This window comes from Cheilinus undulatus, linkage group 5, assembly GCF_018320785.1.
Source record: "Cheilinus undulatus linkage group 5, ASM1832078v1, whole genome shotgun sequence".
Classification (NCBI taxonomy): domain Eukaryota; kingdom Metazoa; phylum Chordata; class Actinopteri; order Labriformes; family Labridae; genus Cheilinus; species Cheilinus undulatus.
In genome coordinates this window covers 24424945-24449872 of record NC_054869.1, presented here as the reverse complement: position 1 = coordinate 24449872, position 24928 = coordinate 24424945, and the positions used below count along the sequence as shown (strand labels likewise).

The window sequence follows — 24928 nt, the reverse complement described above, 5'->3', positions numbered from 1 at the left end:
AACTGGTATGAGAATAAGGACCTCCAATTCTAAGGTGATGGTCCTCTGCTGGAAAACAATGGATTGTTTCCTTCAGGTGGGGAGTGAGTCTTTGCCCCAAGTAAAGGAATTCAAGTATCTCTGGGTCTTGTTCACAAGTGAGGGGAGAATGGCCTGTGAGATTGATAGGCGGATTGGTGTAGTATCAGCAGTTCTGCAAACGCTGTACTGACCATTGTGGTGAAGAGGGAGCTGAGACTGAAGGCAAAGCTTTCGATCTACCGGCCGATGTATGTTCCTGTGGCCTTGAGCTCTGGGTAATGACCAAAAGAATGAGATTGTGCATTCAAGTGGTTGAAATGACATTCCTCAGGAGAGTGTCTGGGCTCAGCCAGAGCGATAGGTGAAGAGATAGGAGCTTTAGACAGCAGTGTTTTTCACAGGATGTGATATGCATTAAAAAAGTAACTTGTGGATGTGATGTAATGTGGATACTTATCTTTACCCAAATCAGCCTGTTTTTCTTAAATAAACCAAAAAGTGTTATTGCTTTAAGCCAAATCATCTACAGATGCAGCAGTGGATTTAGATGCAGTAGTCAACAGAAATATTTGTATATGATGATGTTATACCCAGAAAGCAATAGTACACCAACATTTCCCACAAACCTAGTCTATATTTAGGGTTTCATAGTTTGTAAGGCCAGCAAAGACGGCAAGAAGTCGCACAGACATCAGATGGTCAATTTCTTCTTTTGTACTTCTGCTTATGTGCGTTATTGTACTCCTGCTGATCCCTCATCCTTGTGGAGCAGACTAAACTGACAGCACTATCTTTTAACATTTTCTCCCCTCATTATGTCAAAACATGAATTGAAAGAAAACATTGATAAATTGTTAAGTAAATTAATTTTATATAGTGTTCATATTGAAATTCCTTATCACTAGTGAGCAGTGGAGCTTGGTGACTACTAACCAGATGAATTGAGTTTGTGCCCTGGATCAGCACCATCAGAAGTTCCTCCGAGGTTATTACAAGAAAAACAATCTTCCACTAAAGAAATCTAGGGCAACATTTATGTGTGTGCACAAAGATGAAAAGCTCTGACCTGCAGTGAGTTGTTTCACTCTGCAGGAGTTCAAATAAACAAGATTGACTATAAATGGATCAACAAAGGATTGCACATACTGATGATCTACATCTACTTATCCCATAAAATGGGTTAAACATAAGTTTAGGTGAAGCTAGAGGTGATGGTTTTAGTTTTTCTTTATTCAAAGGGGTGCTGCAGCACAAGAAGCAGCCCTGCTCCCCATATCCCTGAATTACTAAGTGTTGACTAAGGGCTTTTATTCAGAGAAGGGTGCCTATGGCTTTAATTCGAGAGCAAAATGGACAAATAACTGACTTAGATTTAACCCACTGTCATCTTAAAAACTCTGATCTCATAAAATTCAAACGGCAAAATTCCCCTTTAAGAAAACTGTTCCCAGGATTATCAATTAAAGGCAAAAATTGCTGAACATACTATTGATGGTGATCTTTGCCGACCACTTTGAGGTGCCATCCAGGACGCTCTGCTTGATGCTCTTCATATTCTGAATGTGGATCATCTTGTTGATGTTAAACAACCTCCGTATCTCCTCAAAGATCTCTGGCTTGTTTCTCTCGCGGATCTTCATCCTGTCTTTCATCGCCATGATGATATGCTGTGTCCGATCCTCGGCCCCAGTCTTGGAGCTCTTCTCAGCCGCTCCTGATGGCAATGATTTGGTATATAATGAGCTCCGGAGGGTCAGTAAAAAGGAATAAATTCATTCTTTCAAGGTAGTTTAATGACTTTACTTACTCTGCAGGCAGTCAGCGTTCAGCAGCTCTTGACATTTCTCATGCACTTTGACCCCACATTCCGCACACCTCATACCCTGCCGAGCGATGCCCCACAGCAGACCCTCACACTCATAGCAGTATGTTGGCGTTGTGGCTGTCCACACCTCAAAATTGTGTGGCGTGGTGCAGGAGATGGGGTAGATCAGAGCCTGCAGGGTCTTCTTGTAGACATGGGTTTTCTGTTGGAGACAAAGAAAGAAAGAGTAATGGATGGAATAAGGAGAAACAGAGGTGTGCTGTGTAATAAAAACACAAATAAAGAAATAAACAGAGAGATTTTAAAGAAACTGTACAAAGATAACAGAAGTGTAGGATGATGAGTGAAAAGGCAAGGCAAAGGACAGCAAGGTGGCTAATATTAATACAGCCAAGTAGAGAGAGAGTCTTAGTGGTGAATAAATAGAGCAAAATGCAAAAACAAAAATAAAAGAGGGACCTAGTATGAAAACTACAATATTGTTCTTCCTTAGTGTGAGATTTAAGACACAACTGTCTATGAAATTAATTGAAGTTAAACCAAAAATAAATAAATTAATTAAATAAATAGGTTATTACAAGGTGGATCCTACTAAAATAATGCCAAATGTTTTTTTTTATAAGAAATCTAATTTATGTTTTTTAAAATTCTTGGCTTCTTTATTGATGAACTAGATTCTGCTGTTGTCCAGTGTAGGAGGAGTGTGGGAGGAGGTGAACACATTTCCACAGGATGAGAGGACACCTTGACAAGAAGCCCAGCTCAGAATTTGGGAATGTGAGTCATTATTGTGATGCCCATCATTATTATTACTGCAGTGGTTACACAGCAGTGTGAATAGTAGGGAACAATGAACATTATACAAGAAAAACAGCAGGTTCTATGTGGGTTTTAATTTTGATGATCTGATCTTTGATTTTCTTCTTTGTACCCCAAAGCATCCTTGCTTCATAAGAAATTCTTTGCTAAAGAGATTTTCATTATTTTGCTGTTTATAATATGAATAAAGAGGTCTGAATGAATGGATGGAAAAAAATCTGGTCCAATCTGGTAAATTGTTATTATATTTAGACATGTTTTCACAGGTTGTTAACTTGAGAATGTCATCCCAGTGTCTATGATTCTGAGCCAGCATAAATGCTGCATATTTTTGTACATACGCGTCTTCCATCTGTTAGTAGTATTATGGAACTATGTTGATGTGCTTTCAGTGCAACAACCATCTGTGTATTTACAAAGGTAAAGCATGCTGCTTAGTATGTTGCTTCTTTATCGCACTACATAGATGTTTGCAGGGCTATTTTCAGAAGCTGGCAACTAAATGGATTATTGATGGAATACCTTACACCTACAGTAAATGTACAAGGTATGGCCATTAAAATATAAGACTGCACTTATGAGGATAAAACCATAGTTCCCATTGACCCCAAGTGTTGTATATCAAAGGTTGGATATTCACTCACAACTGCTGTAAGTGACATCTTTAGTTCACTGCTAGCTACTGACTGAAGTGCACATGTTGCTACTTAAGCGTTGAAAAATGATTAGGAGACATGGTTAATACAACTTTAAGTGCTACTATATCATACAGCCTTGTTACAGATTGCTACACTATTTCCGTCTAAAACAGGGAATCTGGTGTTTTAATTTATTTGGATAGATAGTAAATCTACTTTTAGTTTCAAACTAAAAGTAGATTTAACTCATTAGCTACAGACATCTGATTCCTGATAGCCTGAGTAACCTCATTCGAAAATCCTAGCTAAAAGTGGCATCAGCTAGCTAAAAATGTTTGAGAAAAGCAAGCATAGCTAAGACTTTAGACTTATTCTTCTGTTGCTATTAAAGAGTTATGGTTAGCTAGCAAGTAGGCTAGTAAATGCTAACATTCTCTGTTGACTACAGGAAACTGCTGAGCTGTCAAATGTACTGTTTCACCTTAAATATGGCTTGATTGAGCGTCAAGGGTTTATAACACATTGCCTTTTAACTTGGGCTCAAATGCTCTTAAAATACTGAACTCCTTTAAAAACAGGGTCTCTAACAAACTGTTGTTGTTTCACTGAATGCTGAATGCAACTTTGGTCTTATTTGAGGAAATTGGGCCTATTGTATCATTTATTAGGTGCAGATAGCTAGCTAACATTAGCTTATACTGCAAGTAAGCAATACACTGTAAGCTAGTAAGAATTTGTGTTAGCTAGTTATCTTGTTACTGTGTGTGAAGGAGCAATTTGTTAGATTACATATACAATTTTTCAGTTAGGAATACAACAGTGCAATACTCAAACAACATTTACAGCTATACCTCAAGACACTGGAAAAAGGTATACTATTACATGGATATTTTGCTGATTAATTAAAATTTCCATTTCATTGTTCCTAATAAGGTAATCCTTTTCCTTTTTGCACATTTTCATCCCCAAAATCAAAACCATTCTGACACTGCATTTACTGTTTATAAAATCTTTTACTTTTTTATGCATAACAAATGTAAAAAAGGTCGCCTATTGTAGCCTATTCACTGTAGTATTTACTTTAATATTCATGTGATAATACATGTTTAGTGATAATGTGTAGGACTTGAAAAACGTCACGTTTCTTGCTAGATTTCATCTTTGTTAAACAGCAGTCACTGCAAATGCAGGACTCTACTGGGTCTTAAATTAAAGAAGCATTTTCATCACGTTTTTCCCCAAAAGGTTTTTCATTTAGTCAATTATGTTGTATAAAAACAATGTTTTAAAACTAACAGGTGCTCTAGTCCCCACTGCATTATTAACTGTAACCTACTTTATTCACTTAAATAATTAATGTTCAACAAATATAATGCAATTACTCTTCTGACTTTGCACAGTACATTAAGAGAGGCACAAACAAACAATAACTAACAATAATAAGCTTTGCTGCTCCGGGCTTTATTAAACCTTCAGCCGACTTAAGCTGACTCAACCAAATTCAGTGTCCACAGTATACTGAATCTCCCACCAACAGATTAACAATACAGCTGCTGCAGGAGTATGGCTAGACAGAAAATTGGGTATAAGGGTTTCTAAGTTTAAGTTTGTGTGGATCCCATTAGCTGGCATCCAGGTGACAGTGAGTCTTCCTGTAGATATACTACCATAGCTTCAGCGTTTGAGTGTGTGTGTGTGTGCAGTGTATGTACTAAGCCACTCACCAGCTCCTCATCTTTCAGGGAGGTCCGTGTGGCCAGTGTGTGGGCGAGTCCAGCTTTCCTCGACTGTATCATAGACTGGAAAAAACACATGCAAACATGGACTGGTCAAAAAACAGCCAGAGAGAATTTAAAGGAAAAAGAAAACGTTTTCCTTTTTTAACTTTGATGATCAATGAATTATGTGATTTTTGGTTCTTTAAACTCTGAAGGTCAGAGCAACTTCTCCACTTGAATGCACAGTTTACAAAAAATGCAACACAGCTCTTCTTTAGCCTTCCTTGGTAAGAACAACTTATGTTTGCATGCTTACATTTGTGAGGACTAGAAATTCCGTTGAGGGATTCAATCAATGAATAATACATTTTTTTTAGATCAAACACTATTTTTAGATGCTTGATATTAAAAAAACAATTAAGACTTAAAAGACATTAAAACACGTTTTGGTACTTTGAGAAATAGATTAATTTGCTTTGTTGCCAAGGGTTGGATGCAGAGATTAATTTAACAATTACTTCTGCCTGTTTAACAAAAGCAATAGCTGTTTAGCACTGGCCAATGATGAATGAAAACAGGGGTTAAAAAAAACAATATACTCTATATGATCTGTAAAGATGGTACCTATGTGAAATGAATTTCCTGTAACCAAACTAGCATTTCCCCTTGTTTCCAGTCTTTGTGCTAAGCTAAACTAATTGTATGCTTATTGTGGCCTTTGATTAAATTGACAGAGTTGTATCAGTCATGCCAGAAAGCAAAAAAGCATATCTAACAAAATGTAAACTGCTCCATTATAAGTCATTTGTATCATATGGAGTCCCTGAAGTACCAAAAAGCATACATTTTATATTAGGGCTAAACGATGTTATCGGTATGATATTAGTATTAACAGATATTAGCTTCAAAAGTTAAATAACAGTGTTGGCAGATTTTAAATTTTTTGCTGTTATTTATAGCAATTTATAGCCTTACAAATCAGCAGTATTTATCATGTATTGTCTTTAAACAGTAGCAAAATGTACAAGTGCGCCCTCTGGTATGGATTGAGGCCTAGGGCACCACACACAAAAAAAAAAATCGGAGGGTGATTGGTTGAACGTTCCGTCTGTCTCATCTTTATGGGCCAATCAGAGCAACAAAACAAGTGACGTTATAGCCCCAAACTGAGGTACGCCACTATCAACGAATAAACTCCATAGATAGCTACATTATGCGAACCATGGAGACTACAGACATGTCAGTACACGACTTTTGTCATGTTTGAAAAGAAAGCAACTCAATGCTGTTCTTTGTTTTTCTTTTAATGAAGAAATGTTGTCAAGTTCTGATAAAACTGGCGCTGTAGCAGCATCCACACCAATGTCTTCTGCCATACTTGCACCGGCCTCTTCTCGCTGCTTGCACGACTCTGCTGCGCCCGAAAGTACTGCCCCTCGATGCTGATTAGTACGGTCACTTTCTAACCGGGCCAAAATGGTTCCGATGGGAGCTTTGCAAAACGGATTTGCCAGTAAGAAACACAGAAACGGGCGAATCCATCTGCTTGTAGGGTTACTGAGCATGGAGATCAGAATATAATCATCTTATGCACAGAATGATAATAACTAAGGAGAACATGACATTGTTTTCGCTATTTGGGCCTTGTGGGGTTCTAAAGAATTAAGTTTGCAATAGTTTTTCTCTTGTTTGGGTCGTCTTTTAAAAAGGTCTAAAAAGAAGTCACCTTTATAATTGTGTTTGTCTGCTTTCCATTTGGATAACAGGAGAAATCCTGGCCAGAGTTTTATGAGATTTAGTGGAAGGGTTTAGCATAAAGAGAGGAGTAGCCCATTTAATTTTGGACCCATTCCAGATCCATATCTGACTCCAGAACACACAAGCATAAGCAGATCAGACTACCAAGAATTGTGGAAATAAAGCACAAACAGAAAGCACAAACACAATCCTGAAGTTGAAATGCAGCAGAACCTTAGCTGATACACCTGAACAAACTTTGATAAAGCATTTATTTAAAACACCTGGTTCTGTGTGCAAAACTTTCTGACAGTATTCATTAGGATAATCATATCCCTGCCATTTGTTTTCATCAGCACTCTAAAAAAATCACTGACTCACTACATTTCTTTTCCTTTCAACTTCAGTGTAATTTGATTTTAATTTGACATTATAATGAAGACATAGAGTCCCATGCAAAAATGTAAAAAATTAACAAATGGAGTCTAATGCTTGTCTCTACAGTAATTTAGGCGACCGTACATGTTAACAAGACCACAGAGATTATGAAGCACATTACAGACCTAAGTGCTCAGTGAAGTAATTATGTCTCTTGCCCTGGCTGACCAGGAAGACAATTTAATATTCTCATTTAAATGTGAATTTTAAAGCACCTAATATTTTAATACCTCAACAGTGCCCTTTAAAACACCAGTGAATGGAGTGGGCTCAGCATATGTCTAAAGGTTTGCTGATTATTCTGAAGCTTAAAATTGTAATATTTATATAGTATGGCAAAAGTTTACAGGAGAGGTTTGAATGAGGGAGGATTCAATTTGATGGAGGGAGGAAAAGTAATCATGTGAGCAATATCTGTTGTGATTCAACCATAAAAAAATGTAGATGTTTTTATTTTCTTTATGCAAATTTCTCATTCTCAGTCCACACTGCCATGACCACACTTATTCTGGTTGTTTGGACTGTTTTGTTTCATACATAGTGTGATATTGAATATTTAACTTAATTTCAGTCTCATCTGCATGTTTTTGTCTGTTTACTACTCTTCATGATAGCCAAAACTTATTCAAACTCTGTGAAGTTTAACCACATTGTCCCAGAGATTTTCTATCTTTTCAACCCTCAAGGGTGTTTTTTTAACTGCTTAGACTGCTGCTATGGAGTGTTTGACCTTTACTCGAGAGGATCTGCTTCAAACCAAAGGAGCTAAGTTTCTTTAATCACAAGAGTCAGTTTTCTCAGATCTGAACGCCTGAATATTCACAGCTCTAACTGCTCAGACACGATCAGCCTCCCTGAAGTACTTCAAAGTCAAAGTGAGACTAGAGGAGGCACATTTTGCTCTGACCTTTACACAGTTTGCTTTTATAGAGCCACTGGTACGTCACTCGGATGCTGACTGGCTGAATGACAGTAAAATAAACGTGTTAATTACTAAAAATAAAAATTTAAAAGAGCTTCAATCTGAACTAAGAGGAAGCTGAAAGACGTCACAAAGTGAAATTGATTTGTCTCAGAGCAAAACAAAAATATAGCAGAACAATGACTGATATCTTAATATCTGTGCTTTTCTTTGAACACAAATGAAAACTACAAAAGTGGCAGGTTGAAAAGCTTTGTTTCAATCAGGACTTTTAGAGAGCATTTGAAACAAAGACCATCAAACAGATCATATCTGAATCTCTCTTTTTACTCACCATAGCCTGAGGGCCGATGAGTGAAGGGGTGCCATGTGTGAGAAAAGAGAAGAAGAAGAGAGAAACAAGGTTAGAGACAAATAAACAGGTTTCCATCTGAGAGAATAACAAGCTTTCACCTAGAATCCTAACAGTCAGGTCTCACAATGAGAAAAAAAGACATAAAAACACAGCGGGTTAAACAACAGAAGCTCTCGTCAGGCTTTTATCTACTATGTAGCTGCAAGTCATTATTCTTGAATCACTAAATCAGCTCAGTGTAACATGTAAAACTCTGGTGCCACTACGCCAGCTTGTTAAGAATGCTTTTCTCTGCTACGCCTGGCGCTAAAACTAAAGCAAACAGACCATTACAGTTGGAATAAAAGACCCAGCAGCTTATGTACTATGGTTGCATGGGGTACACAAACTTTTAACCATATACAGAAGCACAGGACAATTACACAAGCACATTTTTGTCACTGGTATGGCAATGAAGATAGAAAATAATAAAACTAAGGTTCAAGCCATGGAGACTGACAATATGTAAAAAGAACACTTTACAAGATTTAAAAATTAAACTCATTAAACTAATAAGCCTTATTTGATACTTAGACCCCAATATATAAGCACAAGAGCTGGAGATTATAGCCAAAATGTAGCCTAAGAAAAAGAAACTCAAACAGAAATAAAAGCCTGAACACTGAAATATCAGCAGTGATCTGGCTAAAACTTCAGTACTGCAAAGTTTGTAAAATAAGCCACAGTCTGTAGTTTTGGAAACTGACAAAGGGGAAAAAGGTTTGGTTTAGCAAAATCACCTGTGTCGATCTTTTAGTACCAACTATTTTTACTGTATAGAGTTTGCACATCTTCGAGCTACAGTATGGTAGTTGAGCTCTCGGCTGAAACGATCATAAATACACAGTAGCAGTAGTTCATAGCTTTATGTAGGATGTGGATGGTTAAATGGTAAATGGTTTTGCTTCTTATTTTAGCTGTAATAATTCTTTTTTTTTTTTTTTTGCGAAATGTTTCAAATTGAATGTGGATTGCCTTTTAAAAGTGCTTGATCTACAGTGCTTAACAAATTTATTAGACCACCACCCACAGTAAGGTTTATGCCACAGCTGCCCTAAATTAACAGCATTGGTAATTACCAAAATCATTTTTTATGTTTCTGCAATAGTTAATACACCAATATGTTGAAGCTCTTTAACCCAAATGATATTTTTAATGCTAAAATATAATTATTATCGTTATCCATGAATTTTCAAATTTACTGATTTACAAAAAAACTGAAAAAATAGTAAAGCACATTATCATTTCTTGATTAAAATGTCAAATTACAGTTATTTACTTGCATTCCTGAAAAGAAAAATGAGTTCTAGTGGTTGAATGTTATGCTTGATTCATTTCTGACTTCTCAGAGAAGCCCAGTGAGCCGGCTGAAATTTGGGTCTAAAAAGGTGAATTCAGTTTGAAATTCCTCATTGCTCTTCAAAATGGTAAAACATGGAGAGCTCACTGAATATGAAAGAGTCCGCATTAGAGCACTTCATGATGCTGGATGGTCTCTGAGACAAATAGGGAAAGACATAAAGTGTTCTCACAGTGTGGTCAAGTATGCTTTGGAGTCAACTGCCGAGACTGGTACTTACAAAATGCGACAAGGAAGAGACAGGAAACCAAAGTTAACTGAAGCAGATGTCAGACACCTCAAGATCTGAAGTACTAGAGACAGAAGGAAGACCACTGCTGATCTTCAGGCAGAGATGAATGCTTCTAGATCAGAGTCTGAGAAAGTCTCCAGAATAACCATAAGCAGACGACTGACAAAACAAGGCTTAAAGGGAAGAATAGCTGCTAAGAAGCCATTATTGAGGCCTGCAAACATCCAGAAATGCCTCAGATTTGCCAGGGAGCACAAACACTGGACTGTTGATGACTGGAAGAAGGTACTATGGACAGACAAGTCCAAGTTTGAACTCTTCGCTCAGCATGGTCGTGTTTATGTCCGCAGAAAAGCTGGAGAACGTTTTGATGCCAGATGCATTGCACCCACAGTGAAACATGGTGGAGATTCCATTATGGTATGGGGTTCAATTTGTGGATACGGCGTGGGCAAATGAGTGAAAATGGACGGTATCATGAACAAGAACGTCTGCCACAACATCTTAGTGCATCATGGAAGCCCTTCTGGACTGAATCTGATTGGTCGTGGGTTCATATACCAACAAGACAATGACCCCAAGCATACTTTAAAGCTGTGCAGAGACTATTTGACCAAGAATAAGAAATCTGGAGTACTGGAACTGATGGACTGGCCAAGTCAAAGTCCGATTTTAATCCTATTAAACAAATTTGGGATTTAGTAGATTCAGAGATTGATGGCACAAAAGTTTGATCTAAAGCATGAAACTATTTGGAACTCAATAACAAAAGAGACTGTGGAAAAGAACATAAAAACAATGCCAGCAAGAATGCAAGCTGTTATCAAGGCCAAAGGAGGCCATACAAAATATGAAGTTTTTTGGTTATTACGTGTGAAAAAGGACTATTTATTTATTTCAGTTTGTTATTTGCCAAATAAATAACAATAACATTTTTAGTTTTAAACAAGTTTTTGAAAGATTTCTAAAATATTTATGTTTTCTCGTTTTTATGACAGGTGGTCTAATAATAATCAGATCCCCAGTGAAGGTCAAGGAAAAATGTCAGAAACTGAGTTGTGTTTACTCACCAGTTCACTAACAAGGGGAATGGGCCTCCTCTTGCGGAGGTCTGGCATGCTGTCGATGCCAAATGGTGCGTTTCCCCTGAATACACATACAAAAGAGAAACAAACAAATACCAAAATGTATAACTCCACATTATAATGAAAATAATCTGGGTGTGGAAAGCCTAATCGTCTGTTCTGGCTTTCGTACATACACTCACTTAAAGGTTTTTACTGACCCTGGCTTGGCCCATGGGTGCTTGCTGGGGTCACCATCTTGATCTCGGCTCTGAAATAGAATGTCAAAGGTCACTTTTTAAGCCTTTTAAGGCTGACAATCAATTGGTTTTATAGAATTGAAGATGCACACGCACACAAGTGTTAAGAAAACAGAAAGGAAAGAAAAAAACAGGAGAGAGACAGTTGGGTTGGTTGAGTTTCAATAATGCATGCCAAAGCGAGCTCTTCAATCAATCATGGTGTCCTACATATATGAGTATCATAAATTTGTTTTCACCTTCTAAATTTAACACCTACCAAACCAGACATGCGCCCTGTAAACAGAATCAAAATATTGACTTTTGTGCCTTAACAGCCTTTTTTTAAATTCTGGCAGCTTGTAAAGAAATACCACAACAACATCAATATAAAATGTCATCAATACTGTGTCTTAATCAATACTAACCTATTACTGTTTGCCATTTTTATGTTCATGACTGAAACAACAAATGGTCTTCACAGAGCAGAGATCTATAGGCATCCATATATCATAAAACCTAAAACTGCGGCATAACAATTATCCTGAATGTGTCAGATGTAATATAAACACAATAGAAAGGCAAATTATCGAATAGAGACACTGACATAAAAATAACTGTGCAAAGAATTTATAAAAGAGGTAACCTGTACTCCATCTTGACTTTCATCTGTAAAACAGGATAAAAGGACAGAAAAACAGTCATGGACCAGTTTGACTCGTCATGCAAAATACAAAAGCACACTAGAGTAAATCCTACTGTAAATGCGTGAAAAAATAGCACTGCAACCAAGTTTTCATGTAAAAGGGTGACTTGGGTCATAAATGTTTCATTAACATCTACAATTTATCACAAAAATGACTCTCCATATTCTCCTTCCACTCTAATGTCACTTTCCAAGAAGGTAATTAATGATTTCTAATTCAGTAAATGGCTGATGCTGGAGTCTAGTAAAGGAGGAAGGGACTGAGAAGTGACAAGGGAGACATTACTCTGAAGGAAAATTAGCAAAGGCAATTTGGTACAGTAACTACCTTTCAGTGTGGGGCTTTATTTTTAACTATGAGGTGAACCATGAGAGGATACGGGCGAGTATGCTTTTATCAGTACAAGCATAACACAGGAACAACAGATAAAAGATGATCTTCAACAGTGGATGGCTTTGACAGATGGAGTGCAACGTTTTGAGAAAACAAAATATATCTTTAGGATTGCTGAAAGTTAAACAACATTTACTGATCTCAACATAAAATCATGAGGGAATTCACTTATATCATGAATTTTATTCATTTTCTCTTAAGAAGGTCCTCAGAAAAGTCTGAGGTAGATCAATGATGTTGTTCTTAAACTGCTTGAATGTTTACCCCTGTGTTGTTTAACTGTGAAATACCAAAACATCAAAAGCTTGAAGCTCATGCTTGACCCTCCTAATTAGAATAGGAAAGTGCACCTTGAAGGCCCACGCACCAGCGTGAGACTACAGGGTCATGTGGAGATGTAGGAGCTGAGAGACCAAATTAAAACAAACCAAAAAAAAGACACACACTGGACAATAAATGAAATAGTTAAGTAGCCCTGATTTATTTAAACCTAGCACAAAATGTAAGAACAGATTATTTCTTTGTTGTTACAGTTTTTATTGGCAATAGATCTTATACCAGTGGAAATAATGTTTATCTCTCTTTTAAATAGTGCCTCATCTGTAAGAAACATGGATTTGTGGGATGAGCAGCAGAGCTGACTATGTGGGTTGCCCCCATGAAAAATTAGTTAAATCTTGGCTGCCGATTCCAAACAGAGAGAGACGTCAGCCATATTGTCCTGCAAAACATGACTGCAAATTTGGAGAAGACAGCTTATGGTTCCTAAGTGCTGACAGAGTGAGGAAACTGTCCCCTTGGGGTGTCTTCTTCATGGTGCGCCTACCTCGCGGCCTGTCTCTTACATCCCCAGTTATATTCAACTTGGCATTCAGTTTGGAGATGGTACTAGGGCTCACTCCGAATAATGCCGCAACTTGGTTTTGCTGAACGCCAGCTTGAAGTTCCCTTATTGAACGGGCCCTATCCAGATCAGTCAAACATGCAATGCTAATTCTACTGACACCAGACACGTACTGATTCCTGTAGGAGGGCCCATGCTCATAGATACTGAAAACCAGGTAGCAATCAGACACCTGATTGTCAGCACCTGGGAGTACCAGAAATAAAAAAAAAAGGGTGAAAAACAACAACAGAATAAGTTCTCCCAAAACTGCATGTTCCTTACAAATGTGGCACCATTTAAAAGGGAAATAAGCAGGCTTTCTAACAGTACAAGTTTTACTGCCAAGAAGCATTGTTACAACAAAGAAATAATCTACCAAACACAATTTTCCTTACATTTTGCGCTAAGTTAGATTTTGTAAAATATGATGTGTCTAAACACAATGAATATGTGTCAAACTGATGGCACCATCTATTAGTCACAACAAAGGAACAACTCATTCAGAGAAGGCTGTCTTCATGCAAGATGAACTGAAATAGATAATGTTGATTTTAAATCCGCACAAGTTAGTTTTAGAACAAATTTCTTTCATATAATGGTTGGTGAATGTGGCACCAAGCTTTTGACTGATGACTATTTAGAAATATTTGTTTGTATTGCATAACTTCGAAAACACTTAAGAAACATTTTTCATACATGTGTTTTTGTATTTGTAATCCAAACTCATAGGATGTTCTGAAATATGCTCCAAATAAACAACAACAAACAAAAGGCAGATGATGAATCAAAAGTATATTTAAACTTCAAATGAAGTAATGCTACCTGGTTCTGTATCATCCTGAGAAAAGGTGGACATGGTCATACTGGCAAGATTGCGCCTGGATTCTCTCTTCTCCCGCAGAATTTGCTGAAAGGTTCTTAGGCATTTTAGCTTCCGTTCATCCATCTGGCTTATCTCCAAAGATGGCTCTGCTGCCACTCCTTCCACTTTGCCCTCTGGAGATACAATGTCTGTTGAGGATTGCTGGGCAGGAGGATCTCCAGTTACTCTCTGTCCCCCTGGTGCTACAGGTTCATCAATTGAGAGGGAAACTGAGATGGACTCTGTAGTTGTGCATTGGGAAATCTGGGCTTTGATGGTGCGATCTGAAGGATCACCTTCTGCAGGTTGTTCTGCAAGATTATCAGTTTCAGGTAATATTGCAGTGCTACTGGACAATAGATCAGGACAGACTGACAGTTCTTCTGGGCATGGGGGAACCACTTCTGAACAAGGAGGATGTTGATAGGTGTCAGACATCAATGTAAGGCTGTTGTTGGCTTCTTCTGGCAAAGGCTCCACTGAAAAAAGATCTGATTTGTCCAGAGTATTGTCTTTGCTCAGTTCTGCAACAACACTACTACTGTCAACCATATCACCTTTGAGGGTTTCATTTGAAGTCTCTTCATTTGGCACCCCATAGTATAAAGTTTTTGAAGGCAACTCTATTGTGTACAGTTCAGAAGGCATTGATACTTCAAAGTCTGTTTCCTCTCCAGCACTCTGAGCTGCAGGTACATCAAGTTTTCGCAATGCTCCCCGCAAGGCAGAGCTAAAGTCCAGTACAGCTCGACCAATGCGTTTGACAGTGAAACCTCCAGCTTGGATATCTTCATTGCCAGGATGGAGTTGGGTTTCTAAGCTTTGGTTTCTTGGTTCCATCTCTTGAATGAACTGCTTATCAACATCTGCTACATTGGTACATAGAGATGCCTCTGCCCATGTCCCTTCAGAGGATGCGTCGTAGGCTAAATAAGGTTCCTGATAACTATCAACATGATAGTCTGTTGTGTATGATTGCCCATAGTCAAATCCTCCTGCTTCCCCATCATGGCCATCAACTGAATGGTAACCAGAACTTTGAGGATAGGAAAAATCAGAAGTGCAATCATACCCTACAGCCGTATTTTCAAGGTTAATATCTTTTGGAACATGAACTGCAGATTGGGTTTGAGGCCTCCTCTTCCTTGACTGCCACTCCTCCCTGCTAGAAGTGCTAGCAGGAGAGTTGTAATGTTTCCCAGAGTGAACAGACAAATGCTCTGAGCTTGCTGCGGAGCACTGCCCCAAAGTACTGTACCCTTCTGCACCTCTGTAATGACCCCAGCTACCAGCTCCTTCACAACAAAGAGAGCTTTCCCCTTCATGCTCTTCCAGTCTTTTATCCCTGAGGTAAGCAGTTTCTCCATGCCACCCAGATTCCCCAGCATCACCATATTGGTTTCTAAGGTCAGTCCAGTGTCCATCAGCTTTTTGCTGCTTCCCTCCATGACTACATGATGGTATCTCTGAGTCAGACTCAGACTTGGAGCTATGACCAGACGACAAAGAGCTGGTGCTTGGACAGTCTTGGCCATCTTGTCTTTCAAGGTAGCCAAAGCTGAGTTTTCTAGCTATAGCACCTACAGGAATATCTGAACTATGATCAGAGGTATCCTCTGGTTCTTCTAGTTCATTATGATCCACTGATTCAGCAATTGGGGAAACAGTAGAATCTTCTGGCCTTTGTAGAAGTAATCCTCCATGGATGCTATGGCGCTCTTTGCAGATTTGAGAGAATGCATTTGAACTAGACTTTGGCACTGCACTCCCTAAACTGCCATAAGCACTTGCAGGCCTTCTGCGGGGGGATGCTCCATCTTTGCACTCTGCTCCTGACCATGTATCTGCATGTACCATGGAACCAGCCTTGTTGCTAGAACGAATGCCCTCAATCTCGGACAATACAGCATCTACACAGGATGAAACTTCCTCAACTGAGCCTCGCACTGAGGTCAGGTAATCCCTGAGGTCTGAGATTTCCTCCTGAATCTTGTTTATTCCCCTCAGCTCCTTCAGAATGTGCTCAATAATGGCACTTGACTCCTCCTCTTTGTCTTCGTCCTCTTCCAGCAATGTTCCTGGAAGAGTTCTATTGAAATTATAGTCCACACAATCACCAGTAGAATATGGTCTCTTTGGGCGAATACGGGGTGAAGGAAATTCCCTGCCAGGTGCTCCTGCAAATTTAGGACCATTTATGTCTTGGCCAGTCGGACCATAATAGCTAGTTGGTCTCATCTGTTCAGGAGCATCCCGAATTCCACTTTCAAAGGAGATTCGTTTTACATTTGTTTGGGATCTCGAGCTTCTGTGCTGCAGAGTGCAGGGTATTCTTATACATCCTTCTCTGTTCAGTTCAACCTCTCCTACACATGGCGGCCCAGGTGCAACTCCATGTCCTTTGCCATTGGGCACTTTTGGAGAGTAGGCTTCAGCACTGGAGCTAACCCTCGGATACCCACTTCTATGATCCTTTCTGCTCTCCTGTGCTTCTCTTTCCTCCTCCTCAATACCAGGGTAGTAAAGGTGGGGATCTGGGACATGGTGATCTGCAGACCCTTGCAGGAGGCGATGTATCTTACCGCGAATGACTAATGCTACCCTGGGGTTTGGAGCCCTCTTTTTTGGTGAATGGACTTTTGCCTTTGTGCCTCCTTTTGGGGAAACACCTGCTCCATGTTGTCCATTGAAGCGATTCCTGGAGAACATCCTCAAGACAGCAAAGTGTCTTCATCCAGTTCCCCACATTGTTGTGGGAGATGCATTCATAATGACTTCAGTATCATTGTTGATGAATGAAGCCTGTTGAAAGCCTAGCAATCCCAACCACTCATTGACAGAGGTCCATAACTAAAATAGGAAGAAGGTAAAAGACTTGTAAATACTTTAATCACTGTAAATCCTTATTCAGTCAAGTCATAACATCATAGAAAAGAGGAAGCCTTTGAGGAATAAAATCCCTTCTTTAACCAAGAGAAACCTCTTTCCAATCAATGGAAATTCTTTCAATTTAAGATTAATGACATCATGCAGGAAATCACTGTTACACCCAGGCATGCAATCATTCACACAATCTATGAACACAAAACTGTTGTTTCCTCTCTTGTCCCAGAAGGCAATAGTGATATCCCTCATGCACATAAAGATAACATGAATTTATTATTCAGTTGATACTTTTCTATTTTGTATGAAGATTATTTTGGGGCTGTTTTAAAGAAGAAAAGTGGGAAAAGACAGGCAGCAATTTGAAGGGTTGGACCTTATCCCAGGGCAGCTGCAAGAACTTGCCACACCTGAGGCACTCAATCCAACTGTTGTGGGAAACTGGTGGGTTTGTTTAAAGCTCTTGGCAAAGGTAGTATATCAGACATAGGAGATGCTGGTCAGCATGGCCCCACATTGTACCACAATCGTTTAGATCATATTTAGGAAAAACCGCATTACCGCCAGAAGGCCGGCTTTTGTGCTAGCTTAGCTGACAGGAAGTCAAGCTCAGTGGGCAGGCTCTTGTCTGCCGTTAGGTTGATCCAAAGTTTGGTTGAGACAGTGATTTCAATATGGAGGTCACCACGGATTGGCTTTAAAAACTGTTTGAGTCCGCCTGTTGTAATCAAACGGCTGACATCACACAGGCTTTGTCCAATTCTTTCCACAGTCCATGGTTTTCACACCTGACAGTCTCGGGGACTCCACTCAATTGGAGGCTGAAATTGCAACATTAGTTTGCTTTCCCACTGCACTTAATAAAACAAACCACCTGTCTGGACAACATTATACATTTGTGGCGCTATTGTCTCAAAACAAACAGTGATGAAGAAGAAAAGAAGACTTAGAAAAAGAGGAAATGGCTAATCTATTGGCCAGAACAGGAAACCAAAATCGATCTCCTTACGTCAACTTTTCACCACATAAACAATGGCGTCGCAGTAAATGTATGCTGTTTTGGGATTTCTACTTTTGTTATGGTGTTTTTTATAATATACTAGTATGTGTTTCACAAGACCGTGCCGCGTATGAGCAGCAATTGAGGCAGCAAGCTGTCCAGTATGTTGTTTTTTATATGAGACAAAGGAATCAGTACCGAAGAAGGCAGAGAGACAAAATGAGAGTGAGAGACTAGGACATGTTGCCATGGTTACACAGACACTGAGCGAGGTATTGACATGTATTTGAATGATTTAAACCACTTATACGTAAACCATTATGCTTTATGCCACTTCCTGCCTTTGGCTGGTCCGCTTGGTTTTCACACCTCCAACAAATCTCACCAGGATGCGTTTGGAAGCAAACTGAGAACCCTCTTTATAAGCAGACCAGAGCTCACTTATTTGGTCTGTCACAGAGTCCGAATGAGTTTTCACATTACCCCAAATGAGCTAGACAATCCAGGGATATGAACCAGGGTATATTTTTGTGGACCAAACAGCTCTGGTGGAAAGAGCTGCCACAGGCCTAGTCTGAAACAGCCATTATTAACACTCTAAGCTTTGCCTTCCCCTTCAAAAATAACGCACTGTAGTTGTGCTATTGCACATTAAATATGATCATCTAGATATTTCAAAGCATTCCATCTCCAGAATGAGGCTGTGAAAACTTACACAGGTCTTTCGAACAACTGAATCCGTTTCATTTAAAGATTAATTTAATCATACAATTCAAATTTTACATTAATTCAGGGTAAGCGACATAAAGCGTTGTGGAAATTGTAGTTACACATCCTTAAATACCTACCCAGAACTGAAAAAATAAATAAATAAAAAGGGGGAAAAATAAAAACAGGTGGCCCTCCAGGTCTTGGATGAGCTTACAGACAGCTGGAGAACTTGTCTAAATGAGCATCACAATCTGAAGAAGGTGCGGCCCAGTGCAAAACCTTGGTGGTAAAATAATTCAGTAGTTAAAAGCAGGTTCTCTTTTTATTGTTTATTTTTTAATTCACAATGAATGTGCTTATGCATATTTAGATAGTAGCCTGAGAAGTTGGAGCATGAATTATGTGACTGAGGATGTACCATATTACTCTTTATAATAACATTTTTTCTCTATTAGTTGACGACAAAGTTAAAATATTATATTTTGAAATTCAAGTTAAAAAAATATTTCAACAGTGTCTTAATCACTACAGCATAAGAAATCATATTTTCTGACGGATTCATTGTTCAGCTGAATAATGATAAAATTTCAAACACACATGGTAGGTCCACGGACAATAACACCCTGCATGCCCTACCTCGTCTTTACCATATCCTTCCTTTATTCTGTCTCATGGCTCGTAAAATGCTATCAGCACCTTTTCTGAGCTCAAATTGTTTTTTAATGTCTTTTCCAGGCCCTTCTATTTCACACCATCACTCTGTGGTCGCAGAGGAACTGTAACTCTGACCCTCGTTCTTATTAGGATTGAATTTTTAAAGAAACCATGACGGTGTAACCTACTTTTCATAAGTCTCTCTTGTCAGGAGTCTGAACTTAAATGCACTGAGTTTAACTGTTATGTTTATCATCAGATGTTTCTTTTCACTCAACAACACAATTCTTTGTTAACTTTTATTATGCAGGGGATTCAGCGTATAGATCACAAGCCAAAGCCAACATTTTAAAGAAATTTGTCCATGCTGTTATTTAAAATAAAGGCTTCACTGTTCAAACTGCATCTTATTTTTTATATTTCTGTCTGTTGATCTTTCACTAAAGCAGAATCTCTTTCAGAAGTTGATGTCAGTCCGTCTTCAACTTGCTCTTGCCCTGTACACATGTTAGTAGGGAAAATTAGGATATAGATACTCTGAGTTAAAGAAAGCTGCATGCTGTTATAATAAGGTATTCCAGCAGAATTCATGTTACCAAACAGCCACTGCATTGAACCAGATATTGACCTAGTTAATAAAAGTAACTCTGCTGTAGACACTTAAACATTGAAGCAGAGAAATTGCACACAAGCACATACCAAGGTGATGCATGTGATTTTGAAAGTATATTACATGTAAGCCCTCCCTGAAAACTATTGGTTCTTTATTTTCTTCTGACAAATCAGAATGAGTTTTCTACAATGCTTCTTTAAGAACGCGAAACAATATCTGCCATTGTTTTTATTTTGGTCACATGTCAAAACACAAAAAACAAGCAGACAATATCGGATTTAAACCTGAGATTTCTAGTTCTCATAGGTGCTTTAATTATGAATGTTAAAGCCTGCTTAAGTTTTATATGGGTGACAGATTTGCAAACTTCTTATACCTTGACTCTGTGAGAAACGGAAATATAAGTACAGAAAAGAAGAAACTGTGGAAGGTCTCACTTGTGCTGCATGTGCTTGGCCCAGTGCAGTATATAAAGACAATGCCTTGTAGGAACCAAATTAAACTCAGGGTCAATTTGTGGTGATCTCGGTTATATTTAAAATTAAGAATAGTAAGAACGTGTGCTCTTACTTGCTTCATTTGAGTATCTTCTGCATGGCAACAGCAGTCAGACTAAAATATATCTGCCAGTTTATATTCTTTATCTCCTGTAGAGTTTTTAAGCTCTTGTCTCTTTTAGGATCTCTGTTGTAGAGTGCCAGCTGCTGTGGGCCTGCTTGACTCTCAATCCAACAAGTTATAGAGGACTAACCTGTTTTACATCTCTAGGGTATATTCAATCCATCAACCATTTCTTACTTGTGTATTACCACACCATGAAAAATCACACAGGTCTAGACTGTACTCTTTGTAAAAGGCTCAATAAAATGACATGCATTTTTTGTTTCCAAATCTAATATTACCCTAAAAAATAAATAAATAAATAAATAAATAAATAAATAAATAATAATATATATATAAATATATATATATATATATATATATACACACACACACATATGTCTGTGTCAGTTCACTGTGTATATCAATTTGTTCTGTGAAGACTACTTTGTTTGCTTACATTTTCAGTGTATTTGAATGATATAATTCATTTTATATTTTGGCATTTCAGCCTAATATTGTGTTCACACCAGATATGAGCAACATAACTGGCACATGTTAAGTCAATGTAAAGACACAAGTAGACACAAGCTTTCCTCGGGCATCGCGAATTGGGCAAGTAATTTGCAAAAATGAGGCGATTTGTATCGCCCTTGCTGCACCTTTTGTTTCATTCGCTTAATTGCGAGGGTTGAAAAATCTGAAGTCAAGCGAGTTCACGTGGTATAACCAATGAAAAACTGCTAAAATGTATGTGCCAAAGTATTTGCCTGTTTCTACATATTGTAGGGCTGAAACGATTCCTCAAATTATCCGGGTAATTCGATTCAAAAAATTCCTCGAGGCAAATTATCTGCCTCGAGGCTTCGCTTAAACCAGTCCTGTATCCATATACGGGCATGCTGTAGCCTGGACATCGCGCCATGTTGCACAGTGTGCTGTGTTTCACACAGACGGCTATTTGTGTGGCACAGTGCACTTGTTTTCACTGTTATTACAACGTAACATGCATGATACAAGGCATAAAAATTATGAGGGAAGAGAAAGAGATACAGTGATGTGTACAGGCACTCGTCCTACATTTTTACTCATCCACTGGCCGTGGCTTTATTGCAGATACAGCACTACGCCTGCACCTGCAAACCTACGCAGATCTCTGGGTTTACGCACTGCCCGCATGACTCGCAGCGCTCATTTTGTGTCTGCAGACTTCAGGGAATTTCATAAACTTCTCTGATTGACCCAACAGTTTTACAGAACACCATCAGGCTTCACGATTCAAGACCTGCTTTGGTGCTTCCCCCTTCTCTCTCTCTCTCTTTTCTTCAACAGGTCAAAGAAGCAGCTTTCTCCATGTCAGTGGATGGTCTTAAGAGGTCATATTTTTATCTGATGGTGGATGAACTCACAAAAAAATGTGCAAAAAATTGAAAGTGATCACCCTTTTGAAAAATAGACCATATTCCTATAATCTAAAGGTTCACCTTTCAGACATCATCAGACCTCCGTGTGAATGATGGAACTATATTTTTGCTATAATGTGAAATATTATATATAAAATAGAGGATTTTAAAATGATTAAGTGCCCATTTACTTTCATGACAACTTGGAGAATAGAAATAAACTATAACGAAAGAAATAAAGTGTTGGAATCTATTACTGCAGCCCTAACATATTGGTGTATTTACCATTGCAGAAACATAAAAAATGATTTTGGTAATTACCAATGCTGTTAATTTAGGGCAGCTGTGGCATAAACCTTACTTTGGGCGGTGGTCTAATAAATTTGTTAAGCACTGTATATAATATTATCATAAGCTCTAAAAATACGTGCTTTACCTCTACTAAGATAAAAGAGTAATCACATATTACAAATGTTTGATTAATTACGATATGCTTAGGTGAGCAGGTACACTTTCAATGTCAAGTGGTACAACCAAGGTAAACCAGCTAAATTTTATTTGACCATGAAATAATTTATTTTTGCAAATATATTTATCTACTTTCTAGCAGAGGCGGCTGGTCAATAGGGGGTGCAAGGGCACCGCCCCCCATGACTCTCCACAAAGAGAGGACAGATCTAAAGTTCACTGAATAATTTTTTTAAACATTTGCTTTAAATATCAATAAATTACTATGAATATAGATAAACTCCATTATGCATAAAGATGAATTATTAAGAGATTTAAATGTATAATGTTCTATAAATCAGTAGATCACAAACGTTCTAAGCATTTGCCTTTACTTCCTGTTCACTCATTTCCTCCCTGGGGTGCAGGGCTCCTGCGCCCAGAGCCGTTGATTGACTTCTGTTATAAACCTGTGTGTGCGCATTCGTTCCTTTTCAATACAAGAGACAGGAGCTCTCTGGGCGCAATGTGACTGTGCCCTGAAGGGAGTACCACTAACCACTCACCAGACGCCAACAGGTGGCAGCAGAGAGATACACTTCATAATTTGAGACACACAGAGGAAGACATGCACAGTCTGAGTAAATACTGGCTTTCTGCCAGGTATTGCGCCTGCGTTCGTTGGTGAGCTCATCAAGAGATGCTAGGAAGACAGTAAAATACAATAAGAAAACTCAGTCAAGTGTTTAAGAATAAGGCGTTTTGAGAGGAGGACACTGGAGGAGAAACCTAAAATTAAAGAGCTTGGACCTGACTGGCTAGATATCAGGATGAAGCAACAAAGCTGTGACTAATATTACGAAGTAAGTAAGTAAATCAATCAATAAATAAAAGTTTTGTGTGTTTAAGCATTTTCGCTGCATTCAGGTCTGGTATATATATTTTTTACTCAACCAGTCACTATTGAAGCAGTGACTACTTGCACCTTATGCCTTTTGTAAATTTTTCTATTTAAAATAAACATTCAGTCAGCTCTTTAACATAATTTTGCCATGTATTGAGTTGATAATGTGTGATAAGTTAAAAATTTAAGTTGACTGTGATAAGAGTGAGCTACTTGTGGCTGCTGATGGCCCTTATTATAGCCATCTTATTTTAATCATCAATGAAACAAATGCAGATGTAAAAAAGTCATATCAATATAACTTAACTCACAGTGTAGTAACATCTTTTGATGTACCTCACATACATACTCACATATCAAATTGGGATTTTGTTGTAGGCCCCCCTGAAGAAAAATGCACCAGCTGCCACTGCTTTCTAGCAACAATAAAGTAACAGAACTTGCCAAAGCATTTGCCTGCTTAATTTGAAATGTCAGGTAGCACAACCCTCAAGCAAACATCTAGCATAGTTTCAATAGTAAGAAAAAACCTTGAACAGAGCCAAATCCGTGTCTGAAAGCCTCTGTAAAGCTGTATAGGGCTGTGAGAGGATAGAGGGGGATGCAGAATAAGAAAAATGGGTAGACACAAACAAACAGAGCGAGGACAACCAATCAGATTCATTTAAGGCTGCTGTTGCCATACTGTACATACATCTTAAACATATTTTCTTCTATACACATAAACACTGACTTATTAATTGATTGATTTAAAAAGCACACCTTTTCACATTGTTAAGAGTCTCACATAGAGGACCGTGCTACCTGTTGGTTTCTGTATGACACACATCAGTCTTACACAATGCCACTGTATACTCATTCATAGCAAAATATATCCCCAGCAAACCTGATAGACCAAACAGTTAACTTTGGGTCAACTGTTTGGGTCAAACATGAGAGGACATGTCCCAGAAAACAAGATCTCCCCTTGAGTAAACGCCTAAATTGAACCACTTCTTCACAACTGAACCATCTCTGCCTAAATAATGCCTAAAAGGCATTTTCATGTTAATAAACCAAGTAAAAGTAAGAAAACATCTCTTTAAGCAGATGATACTTTGGTGTTTGTATTTACACTTGCACAAAACTGCTGTAATTTTCCTTAAATTTTCTGGGTAGGCTGCAATGTGTCACTGAAAACATCTCTACCCTGCATTTTTCCCATAGCACTGTCCTCTGACAGGCAAACTGGAGGAGAATGTCCTGCTGTGAGGGACGTGTGTGAGCAAGCAGATCAGGAAATTTTCTAGGTAGGTCACACTGAAATTTCCAAGTTCACGTCCGGAGTACAAAGTCTGGGAAAAGGGGCTCAAAAGATGCTACAACGAAGAAGCCATACTAAGAATAAACCAGCATTTAAACAAGGGAACTTCCTGGAATGAGAACAAAATGATTTAACCAGAGAAAATTAACTCAAGT

General features: G+C 38.4%; 1 protein-coding gene across 1 annotated transcript in view; it reads right to left on the bottom strand.

Annotated features, from left to right (window-relative positions):
- Positions 1-24928, bottom strand: part of LOC121509581 (protein unc-13 homolog B-like) — a 260714-nt gene that overhangs the window by 98826 nt on the left and 136960 nt on the right. Inside the window, exons 12-17 of the mRNA XM_041787044.1 lie at positions 11390-11439; positions 11175-11250; positions 8453-8458; positions 5028-5102; positions 1829-2048; positions 1508-1735 (exon numbers count right to left, since the gene is read on the bottom strand). Of these exons, the coding sequence (XP_041642978.1) occupies positions 1508-1735; positions 1829-2048; positions 5028-5102; positions 8453-8458; positions 11175-11250; positions 11390-11439 (655 nt within the window). The remainder of the gene's footprint in view (positions 1-1507; positions 1736-1828; positions 2049-5027; positions 5103-8452; positions 8459-11174; positions 11251-11389; positions 11440-24928) is intronic.